The following is an 11,935-nucleotide window of genomic DNA, read 5'->3' as shown; positions in this document are numbered from 1 at the left end:
TTCCCCAGACACCATGATCCGAATAAACTGGCTTGTCTCTCTGCACAAGGCCGTTTGAGAAAGCGAGAAATACGGCTCACTACATTAAATACACTTTCCACCGTGGTTTGGGGAAACAAGGTGCACTAGGAAGCAGGAGTGCACGCTGTATTTGAGTCCGTATAAAGCGCTCTTCACCTGTATGTTCATAATGATGATGACTGTAACCCCGTTTACTGTCTTCAACATGGCACAAAAAACCCGTGGCTTTGCAGTAATGATGATTACTCAAAATAACTCTCCAGATGGTCAATTACAAACACAATGTAGCTTAATTTAGGTACATTTATTTTTTGACCAATTACCTCCATTGGATTAGCGCTTGTTGAGAACTGCACTGCGTTCCAAATTATTATGCAAATGATATTTTTCTTCAAATGATTTTCTTATCAACTCACATGACAGTCAGCATAGTTTTCAAGCCTTTAACTGTTAGAGGATCATTTGAATGTGATTGAAGAAACCTCCCAAAAATAAATATATAACAACACAAAATCTACTGTTCCAAATTATTATGCAACTCATAGTTTCAATACATTTTATACGTTGTAAATAGCTGAAAATGGTCATTTGTTGAATTTGCAGCATGAGGAGGTCATATATTCTGAAATCAAAAGCTATTTCAATCAAAAACATGTAAAGGTCAAGTTGTATAACCTCTTATTTGTTAGCAGCTTCAAAATTCTTGCATCCATTAAATTGTGAGTTTTTGGAGAGTGTCTGCTTGGATGTGAACTGCTCCCACCCTCATAGATGTTTTGCTTGAGGCTCCAAAGTCATGACTTTCTCTCCTTTTATGCCCATAGCAGCCAATGATACAGAGGTATTCTTTACAGCATGAGCCTCTGCGGGTCCTGCACCTTGATGTTTGAGAGACTCCAGAGGCACCAGCAGCTTCAACTACATGTTTGCTGCTTTGTAGCAGCTGTTCTATTAATCTGATGTATTTGTCTGGCAAAAACCGTCCTCATTGTACCTTTATCTGGGCCAATGGTGGCGCAGTTGGTAGAGCTGGTCCAGTGTACCAGTGTCTGCGTACACTGTTGTATGAATGAGAGTGTGAATTGGTGACTGGTTCCCTGCTATAAAGCGCTTTGGGCCTGATAAAGGTAGAAAAGCACTATTTACGTTGAGTCCACGCTTCATCTTTTGTGAAATAGCAAAGGTTTTCATACCTATTCAAAGGCATTTCACGCTTTTCATCAGCAGAGAGCTTTTCCTTTCCTATATTGCTAATGTTGGTCTGCTTAATAATGGTGAACATCCTTTTCCAGTAGTTTTTCCCTTATCTGGGCTTTACCTGACAACTAGACTGATGTCAGTGATTCAAAGAGCCCTGAGACACAATACCATCCATGAGTTTCATAATGCATAATAATTTGGAACACTGTGTTATTCAGGCATTTTAACCCCTTAGACAAATCCTAACTTTTTGGGGGGTGGTTCGGCATGTGAAAAGTTTGAAAGCTACTGCAATGGTGTTTGTCCAGCTTCTGCTGCCACCGATGATCACTCAAGCATGCATTTTAAAGGTAATTAGGCAGGGCTTTTGGCGTGAGACAATCACTGGTGTGGGGGCAAAGAGCGGTAAGAAAAAAAAAACAAGAAAAAAAGAAAACAGGAATGGTATAGTTGTGGGATTAGCTCACTAGGAAAGTCGCTTGACCAGGGATATAAGCTGTGTCGCAAGTTCGAATGGTGCACCAGCTTTTCCCATGACACTCATAGTCAGCAGCAGACCTTGTACATAAGACCTATCTCTGTTTTATCCTCCGTGTGGGATCGAGCAGACACTGAGCCCCAGATGACAATGGCTCCTCTCGCTCTCTCCCCGCGCCTCAGGACAGCAGCAGCATGATCCCCAACCAGCGACACATACACCTGGGGAGGAAGGAGCTCAGTGAGAGGACAGAAGCTCCTAAAGTTTAAATAGCTGAGTCATATACTGTAGTTCGCCAAAAACTTTCACACAGTTTTCAGTCATGTTTACTTTTGTTGCTTCCTCTTCTACAACTTCAATCAATGTCATAGAGAAGACAGAGACAAACTTTTATTCAATCAAACCATCCCCTAAATCTGGTGCGGTTCGAACACTACACAGCACTTACAGCTTTAACAACTTATACCACCACTGAGATAACATCGAGCCAGAAGATTCTCCACATAACTCAGTCCAACAACCCACTCCCAGTGAAATGTGCTTTGCAACCACCCAAACACCGTCTGCAACCAGTGGTAACTATCTATCAGAGAAGTTACTTGAGGCTCTGTGTTCTATCGATTAGCTCGCGAGCAAGCAACAAGGTGTTAAATAACTGCAGCTGTCAAAACTGTAGCAATAATACCTGTACCAGTGAAAATATTGAAAGCTGAATGTGCACCATTACTCAGGCATGTATGAAGTAAACTAAGCACACTATTTTTCATGTGCGGGGGCAACATTATAACATGGTTTAACGTGAGAAAAGTTCAGTGTGCCACGAAGTCTTAACTTGACTCCTCTGATTAGATGATGCTGAAGTCTTAAATTTGAATGAGTATGAGACACCAATATGTTGGGCGTCCATCTGTCCGGCTTTGCTTCTGAGACATGCCTCCCACACGTGCGCGGATGATGAGCAAACTGCCACCATCACGATGCTCTTTCACAAACAAGCGTCGCGCTGCCAGAAAGTGTTTTGGGATCGCGGGTTATAAATATCTGCAAACTGTCAGTGTGGCTAATTTCCTCCTCTGTTATTAGGGGATAATTAGTCTGTCCACAGGGGTTTCACAAATGTAATGTGGTGTGAACGCTTTTGTTGAGACATATAGCGACAAGCTCATGCTTTTTGAACAGTGAATCCCAACCTAAAGGGGTCCCCCAAAGCATACACAAAGTGGTGGTGGTGGGCTACAGGTAGATTACATGTGGATGGCTTTTGCACTATGGTGATTTTTATATTGATTTGTAGAGGGAGGAGAGCGGGGGCTTGGGTTCAAAGGTCAGTGCTATTATGGAGCCATGCCCTCAAAGTGTGAAGTGTCTCCCATGTGACTTCCCTGCACCGCAACCACGTAGTCTGATGTGTTATCACAATTCATCTCCAATCTTGTGCCCCCGCTGCAGCCCAGATGTCTGCAATCTTCTCTCATATTGTGGAGCATGTATGCACGACTGATCTTTAATAGAAAGACTGATCGAATGTTTTCATGCTTGACTTTACATTAGAGTAACATATAGACATCTACCCTCTCCCTTGTCCTCTGCCTTATGACTCTTTCATACGTTACCCTTCTGAATTCCTCTTGAAGCGTCCGCACCGTGTGCCTTCCACTATAGAGAAAGCATAAACAGAATCTTCTGTCAAAGCCTCCACCTTCCCCATATTCTTCCTAAGCCCCAGGGCAGGCTCCATATTTGCTCAGGTCTAGTGTGGATAGCTGACCGGTTCATAGGTGCTTTGTGCAAATGACAAATGCAGTAATTACATTGTGGAGTCTTCGTACGTTTCAGCTATCAAGGAAAATGAAGTGATGTAATTAAAGACTCATTCCACCGGCTCCCTACGCAAGTCCCTAAGACGTGATTCTTTTCTATCATGATATATTTTTTTGTCTGCATGAAAACTTCAGAAGCTGTTGCAGCTATTAGGGTTTTATCCATATTTGGGCATGCAAGTGAAATGAAGTTCTGACTTGATTATACCCTGCCAAAGGCCCATAGTAGTCTGCTGTCACCCCCAATATAAAGAATCCCTTGGAAATAATATAAAAAATATTGAAATAAGCTTGAATTCAAGCCTGTGCTCCGACGAATCAGCGCCAATGTGCCTTTAGTCTATTTCGAAATGACGATAATTGTGCACAAAAATCCTTCCCTTGACTGCAGTATGAGCACAAACGAATTTAGGACTTTTGCAGATTTGAAATAAGCGCCGTTTTATTGGGCTCCCTCCAACTGCAATGGATCCATTCAAATTTTTCTTTTGCTGGAGTTACTTTTTTCCACCATCATCTCACAAAGCATTCGAAATCCACATCTCTCTGCAGGCACCGAGGTATCACAAACAAAGCAAACATCTCCCTCCCCGTTCCTCTTATTGTACGGCGCTTCACTGTGTACACATACGGGCCATATATTTCATGGGAGTGATGTTGTTTGTGGACGTCGAATCAACCAAGGAAACAAGCTCGAAGAAAACTGTTGCAAAAGCGGTAAATAAAGCAGAGACAGCTGCACTTCACACGTTCATGCAAATGTGAAATCCAGCCTCGTTTATGGTCCCCCCACAGAGAGAGAAAAGTGATTCATCTGCAGATCAGAACCAGACAGGGCTGAATATCAGACTTAGTAACACTGATGACAAATGAAACGATGAAACTACAGTGCTGCAATTCCATCAATCAATAAGAACAAATAAAAAACACACGTCTGCCTCTTAGCACCTGTGAAGTTACACCTTGGTTGGTTGGGAACCCACACTTACAAATGCATGTTTTTGTATTTTCTGGGACACTGAGGGTGTGACTAACAAATTAACATCAACAATAAACTCCTCACTTAAAAAGAGGGATGATAACGTAGCCCATCCCTAACAATAGCTGTTTGTTTTGTGTTTGCTGCCAGATTTGGAAGATTTTGCTCTCACGGGGGCCTGTGGGAGATGGCATGCGTGGCACTTAAAGGATGAGTAACGCTTTCTGGACTTGTGGGAGCTTTTACCAAGCCTGTCCCGGCCCGCTTGTTCTTGCTCTAGCCCCTTGAACTCTGTCTGCCACTGTGCACCGCATCCATCCTCGCTCAGCGTAGCTCACTTAAGCACAAATGGCAGCTTCTCCTGGGAAATGACAAAAGCTCGACAACATGCTCAAGTTGAAGACGTTAAGATTGATCTGTGATTGGGTTTGTTTTGGTGTCCTTTGGTTTTGTGTGCTCCTGGATAGTCTGTGACATTTCAGATAACATGTTTTATGAGTTCACCAAAGAGGAGAGAAAGAGCATTTAGAATCTGACCCGAAGGCTATATTAAAAAGGTTGAACAATTCCTCCTACTGAATCCATTATCCATGCAAATTTAGGTTTTGTTGGCTATATTTGTGTATGAAGCTGCTTCATTACACTTCCTAGACCATGTCGGCCGGTATATCTGAAGTTTGCATGCTTCCTCTTTATTCCCATCAAGCCAAAACATGCAAAATAGGCTAAAACCTCCAACTGGGTACTCCAACAAAGCCTGGCTCAAGACTTTCAGCACTTACAGTAGTCGCTTTCTGCTCCTGACAGGTTTCCTCAGCCATTGGTCAAATTCAGACACATTTCCCAACGGTGGCAATAAAAGTGTTAAACTAAACTAAATTAAGGTTAACTTACAGGAATAGTTTTACTGTTTTTTTTTATATGTTCTTACCTGAGCTTAGACGAGTTGGTGCGTAACTCTCTGGTCTTTGTGCTTGCCCTCAGTCATGCAAAAAGATCAAAGATATTGCTAGCATTTGGCCTCTCCCAATGTATTCCTATAACTTCAAATTGGGTGAAGTTGGTGGCTACCACGCTCTTCCACAGTCACACACAAAGACCAGACAGGTACGTATCGAACGAGGAGGTATCTGGGCAAGACCCGCAGGTAAGCCACACATGTCTTTTATTCCTATTGTTTATGAAAATGGACGTTCACTGGAGAATAAAACAGATTAACTGCTAAGCTAAGATGGTGAAAGACTGTTGTGGAGCGGAGGGAGCTGCACAGGAGGAAGAGGAAGGAGGAGGTGGAGCTGACCAGTGCAGGACACCACGCCCAGATCTGTTTCAGAGGATCAGAGGAGGCAGCCTGCCAGGTTTCCTCTGGGTGCTAGAGTTTCCCCGACCTCCAAAAACATGCGGGTCAGGTTGGCCCACAGTGGCAGTGCAGCTCAGTCGCAGTGGCTCGGGACTAACACCTGAGCACAACTTTGTTGTACAATGACAAATCAAGCACTTACTTACTTACTGAAAAAAGGAGAAGAGATGGAGCTAGACTCCTTCTGCAGTCTGATCCCTGAGGTGGGAGAGAAGAAGCTGTGAGATGGTTGTCTCCCTCTGAGATAACCCTGTCTGCAGTGCCGAAAGGAAGCTTGGAATGGCCCTGTCCAGATCATTACTGAGCCACACATACAACTGTCTTACATAGTTCACTGTGTGGTCCAAGCTTGCAGGCGCGGCTTGTGTGGATTGGAGGATGAGATAGCAGCTCATGTGGTACAGCAGAAGTCAGCCACCAGAACTTTCCCCCCATTCTTATTATACTCATACTTTATATATATATATTGACCATAGATAAAGAGAGACACTAGCAGGTAGAAAGTAATGGACTAAAGACATTTCTTTTTATGATTGCAAAGTTATTTAATTTATTATATAATTTATATATAATTTATCTATCTATTTATTATCTGTTGTGTGTCTTGCCTGCCTTTTAAAAACATCTAGACTTGTTACAGATTACGGTGTCTGTTTTATCCACACGTGTTTGCGCGCTTTTTCCCGTAGGTTATTGTCATCGCCCTGTCATCCCCTATTTTCCGGCTTGTTGTGTGTCCGTGTGTGTGCACGCACGCTGTTAGTATAACCCCCGCGCGCCACCTCTTCCTCGCTGCGCGTGCACGACAGTCCGCAAAGCCGCTGCCGCCGCTCACCGCGCGTCACAGAACCGTCCCTAAACTTTCACGAGCTCTTGGCCGGGGAGGCAACCAAAACGACTTCAATCACGGATGGTAAAAAGGGATTTACTGTAGTCTGCCTCGCTTTAATCCTTAATTGACGCGAGCTTTACTTTGGATAATTCAGGTAAGTGGCCTGCCAGATGTGCGCAGGTGTTTACAGCGCGCGCTTTGCTTTGATGAGAATACAGTTGATGATTTTCTGTATTGCAAGAGCTACGAGTAATTGAAGTTTGACATGATTGCAAGTAATTTTTTGTTTTGTCTTTGAAGTATGTTTTTGCTGCCTTTAGTGCGTTTTATGCGTGCGTACTCAGACCATTCCAACCACAGCCATTCGCTCACTCCTGTAATTGCACCTAGGTGTTTTGCATCGGCACGAGCAGGCGTCGGGGATGGAAGGAACTCCGGTTGAAATTTACAAAGAGGACAGTAAGTGTGTCCCGGGGCTTCTGGAGGACTGTCCGGTGAACGCGTCTTCGTCCTGGGTGTCTGGATACACGGGCGGCCGGAACTTTACGCACGATGAGAGCTGGGAGCAGGAGAGCATGTCCCCCATCATCCCCATCATCACCGCCGTGTACTCCGTGGTGTTCGTGGTCGGGCTCTTTGGCAACTGTCTCGTCATGTACGTCATCATCAGGTGAGGAAAAAAAACAAATCGGCCTGTCCAATGTAATATATGTAATCAGAAATTACCTTTATTTTACGATTAAAGTGAAAACAGAAATAAAGTAGCCTGCATATTTTCTCAATAAAATGTTCTGTTGTTTTCTTGATCATTCATTGACCATTTTTATGCGCCATCTGCTCTTGCATCTTGTCCCTGATTACAGTAAACAGTGTTGTCTCTGCACTTAGCCTGCTCATGCTTCACTTCGTTTGATGTAATGGATGTGATGGTTAAAAACAGTCATTCTCGATGACATTGTTGTCACCTATAGTTCCCTCTAACCCTACATATGCTTTTCAACTTATTTTTTAATATCTTTAAATCTCAAACAGAATAATAGACATGTTCCATAAGTCGCTGACCCGCTGGACAGAACATCACTCACCACTAAACCAGGGGCACTTCATCATAATGAAACGGCAGTGTGCAGCTCATTGGCTCTTATTTATGAAGTTTGAAAATAACCCATCTTGCTGATGTATAGGGGAAAAGCAGCGGTGGCATCCTGAATGCTCCGCTCCACAGACGACCATTACTCCAGATCAATGGCATCGACTGTCGCCAGACGCACTTTTATCACTTTACAACTGAGAAGAACTACATTATCTGCTTTAGTGCTCCGCAGAGGATCATGCAGCTGACTACACAAACAGCTTTTAAGGATTTAGGGTAAACAAGAGGGTGCTCTTTTTGTTTGGCCATTCACACATTACACTTTCTTTCAAACTGAACTACAGGTTGGATGCCACTGTCGATAAACACGTCTGGATATGCTTGACAATAAAAAGTTTAGATATCAAGTTCATGGAATAAACTGACACATGAAGTATTGGCCTGATTGGACTGCTGACTGAGCTTTCATGCTTGGTTGTGAAATACTCTCATCATCTCTCTATTCATGTCACAGTAAAACATTTGTTGACTTTGGAATTAGTGACTTAATGGATGAAAGTAACTGAAACACCTAATTTCTTAATACAGCAAAAGAAAAAAGATTGTATATAGCGATTCAAGTGCACATTTGATGCATGGTGAATTCATTATCTGCATAGATTATGACATAAATATATGACCTTTTAAACACTTTGCAAATGGAAACTTATAACCACCAAACCCTGCACATTTCACTGACTCCATAATGCAGGGGTAGGCCATTCATTCTCTTTTCCGGGAGATTTCAGATTCTATAAGAAGCCAGATATGTGTACTATAAACCAAACGAGACAAAAACCTTGTTGTCAGGACCATGTTGTTGACCACACATAGCGTAAAATCAGCTGTGCACCACATAGCCATGAACCTTAAGTCAGAAGAATTACATTACCAATTCTAAAATGTGGCCTTAGCCTTAGAGCCACTGCACTCCATATCAAAATGCGATGTGAGGTCTTGTAAAGCCAAGCTGGGACCCCGCGGCGGTCTGAATTAATGCTCCTTCCATTCTCTCTGCCTCCAGGTACACCAAAATGAAGACCGCAACCAACATCTATATCTTCAACCTAGCCCTGGCTGATGCGCTGGTCACCACCACCATGCCGTTCCAGAGCACAGACTACATGTTAAACTCGTGGCCGTTTGGAGAGGTGGTGTGCAAAGTCATGCTCGCCATCGACTACTACAACATGTTCACCAGTATCTTCACTCTGACTATGATGAGCGTGGACCGATACGTGGCTGTGTGTCATCCGGTCAAAGCCTTGGACTTCCGCACCCCCATCAAGGCCAAGATGATAAACGTGTGCATCTGGATCCTGTCCTCAGTGGCCGGGATACCTGCTTTTGTTCTGGGCGGGACGCAGACCAACAGTGGTGAGGACTGACTGCTCTTAACGTTTGAGTTAGGAAGTGACAAAGTATTGTATTAAAAAGCAGAACTAGATTTAATCAACAGCACGTGTCATTTCTTTCCATTAGCCCCACACACTGCACCATCTGCATGAATATTAAGTAGTAGAGTTTTAGTTTAACAGCAAAGTGTTCCTCTCTGAGTACATATTTGCCCAAATCTAGGAACATTGACTGACACAGTGCCATTTAGTTGTCTGCAGCTAAAAGTTCACTCTAATTTCACCTTGTCTCCCATTTCCTTCTGCAGACATAACGGAGTGTGCCTTGCAGTTTCCAGAGCCGTACGTGTACTGGGACACTCTGATGAAAGTCTGCGTGTTCATCTTCGCCTTTGTGGTGCCTGTCCTCATTATCTCTGTGTGTTACACCCTGATGGTGCTGAGGCTGAAGAGTGTCAGGATGCTGTCCGGCTCGAGGGAGAAAGACCGAAACCTGCGCCGCATCACCAGGCTGGTGGTGGTTGTCGTGGCTGTGTTTGTGGTGTGCTGGACACCCATTCACATCTTCATCCTGGTAAAGGCTCTGGTCAGCATTCCGGAGACCACTGCCATCATGGCCGCTTACTTCTTCTGTGTGGCACTGGGATACACCAACAGCAGTCTCAACCCTGTCCTCTATGCCTTTCTGGATGAGAACTTCAAGCGCTGCTTCAAAGACTTCTGCCTCTCTGCAAAGCTGAAGGGAGAGAAGGTGTCAGGAAGCAGGAAGGGCCTGAGCACAGTGCGTGAGACTGCCGTTCCCCTGGAGAACCCTGATGGGACTAGTAAACCCGCATGACTAGCAGTGGAACTGTCTTCTATTTCCCACATCGGAAAAGAAGACTCTAATGACCTGGGTCTGACGCATGTCACTTCAGCAATGTGACTTCTGCTATTTGCTATCAATATTAGGAATAGCACAACAAACTACAGTTTTATCCAGTGCTTTAATCCCTCAACATGGATCCCTTCCCTCATTTCATCCCTCATTTCCATCCCTCAGATGGAAATGATTATTATCCATGTGAAGGAAAAGAAAGTAGTCTCCTTAATGAATCATATTTTCATTTAAGAAATCCATTATAAGGGACAAAATGAAAATATGTAAAGAAAATAAACCCCATGCCAAATCATTTTCAAATCAAAATCAAATGAAGAATGAAGTGTTCCTATCTGCCTTCATTCAAACTGCTTGCGTTTTACCCACCGAAAGTGCCTTCAACAGTCCAGGATATAAGAACTGACAGATTGTGTTCAACCAGCACCTTCAGCGTAAGTTCAGTCTATGTTGTTTTGTTGCCTCAGTCAGTGGCAGCTCAATAAATCACTGAACGTGAAGTATTGTATTGTGCAGACAGGCCATATTTGCCCCAATGCCGTCTTATTGTTGACTTTACCCTGATGCGACTAATGTGAATATCCTGGACTCAAATGTGCATTTAGATTTGTCAGAGGGCTCTATCAACTTTGATTCTGGAGGCTTGTCCAGTTTGAAAAGTTGTGTAACAATGACATATTATGTAATTAACATACTATAACTATATATATTGTATATAACAAGATAACTGGGTTACCCAGTGTTGTTATAAGATAAGATAAGATAAGATAAGATAAGATAAGATAAGATAAGATAAGATAAGATAAGATAAGATAAGATAAGATAAGATAAGATAAGATAAGATAAGATAAGATAAGATAAGATAAGATAAGATAAGATAAGATAAGATAAGATAAGATAAGATAAGATAAGATAAGATAAGATAAGATAGCCTTATATTATCTTCTAACAACGCTGAGTAACCCAGTGTTGTTAGAACACTGGATTGATGTGTGCTTTTATTGTTGGGGGGGAAGTACAATCCTAAGCCACATCTACAGTCTTGGGCACATGTGTAGCGCTGTAAATAGCCTATATTTGTGGTGTTTGTACAAAATTGTAAGTTAAAAAGAAAGAAGAAATTATATATAGCCTATATATTCTAAGATGCATTTAGCATGTCAGAAAAAGAAACATCACAAGTCTATAGTTTGCTTTAAGGACTTGTTACAAACCATTTTGAATGTAAAGTACATGTCTATGATCAGCTTGAATAAATGTGTTTGTCTCCTCTTGTCTATTCAGTAATATCAGCATGTTAATCAACACGCATGGAACTCATGCATGTAAACACACCACACTGGATTGGTGCCCCACTCGTACTCTCACACATCCTGGCCAGTTGAACATATTTCAGTGGTAGGAGAAACCGGGGTTTGAACCAGGGACCTTCCTGCTGTGAAGCACGAGCGTTAAACGCTGCGCGAGGCAGGACCAGGACATTCAACACAAGGTATTATTTATTTACCAAGTAGCTGCTCTGGAAGCTCGGCTACTTCAGGTCTGCAAGTCAGTCAGTGGAACTGCGAGGAATGCTGCAGCGAATAATTACGGGAGCAAAGTATAGATAACAGACAAATACTGAGATTCTGTGTTTGTCTGAATCTCTGAATAATCACAGACAAAGTGCAGCACCGCCCCCTTGTGGCGGCTCATTAAAACGCAAGCTCTGTGTGTGTTTTGAATATTCCATCTGTCATCCATAATATAATATTAATAATAAAATTGTTTCTAGAAAATTTAAACAGAAATAAAGACAAACTATGACCAAGAAAAGAGAGACTTTTGTCGTTTAAAGAGCAGGATCACGTGACTCCTATGACGTCAGATTATACTTTCTTC

The 11,935-nt window shown here is 42.8% G+C and overlaps 1 protein-coding gene across 2 annotated transcripts; it reads left to right on the top strand.

Annotated features, from left to right (window-relative positions):
* The first annotated feature begins 6,628 nt into the window (after positions 1–6,628).
* Positions 6,629–10,172, top strand: LOC306977403 (delta-type opioid receptor-like). 2 transcript variants are annotated; one of them, XM_079575705.1, is made up of 4 exons: positions 6,629–6,844; positions 7,081–7,345; positions 8,847–9,199; positions 9,486–10,172. In XM_079575705.1, exons 2-4 carry the CDS (start codon positions 7,113–7,115, stop codon positions 10,013–10,015), a joined length of 1,116 nt encoding a protein of 371 aa, XP_079431831.1. In that variant the 5' UTR covers positions 6,629–6,844; positions 7,081–7,112; the 3' UTR covers positions 10,016–10,172. The 2 variants fall into 2 exon arrangements, with proteins under 2 accessions (XP_079431831.1, XP_079431830.1); XM_079575704.1 differs by having other exon boundaries at positions 7,081–7,360.
* Positions 10,173–11,935: the final 1,763 nt, after the last annotated feature.

Source organism: Gobius niger (genome assembly GCF_951799975.1).
Source record: "Gobius niger genome assembly, chromosome: 18".
Lineage (NCBI taxonomy): Eukaryota > Metazoa > Chordata > Actinopteri > Gobiiformes > Gobiidae > Gobius > Gobius niger.
The sequence above is the reverse complement of the archived record's forward strand: the minus strand, read 5'-3'. Positions and strand labels throughout refer to the sequence as shown.

Excerpts from the sequence above, each read along its gene's own strand:
- LOC306977403 (XM_079575704.1), top strand. The coding sequence starts at position 7,113 with ATGGAAGGAACTCCGGTTGAAATTTACAAAGAGGACAGTAAGTGTGTC. Across the intron at positions 7,361-8,846 it reads GTCATGTACGTCATCATCAG|GTACACCAAAATGAAGACCG; the intron begins GTGAGGAAAAAA and ends CTCTGCCTCCAG. Across the intron at positions 9,200-9,485 it reads CGGGACGCAGACCAACAGTG|ACATAACGGAGTGTGCCTTG; the intron begins GTGAGGACTGAC and ends TTCCTTCTGCAG.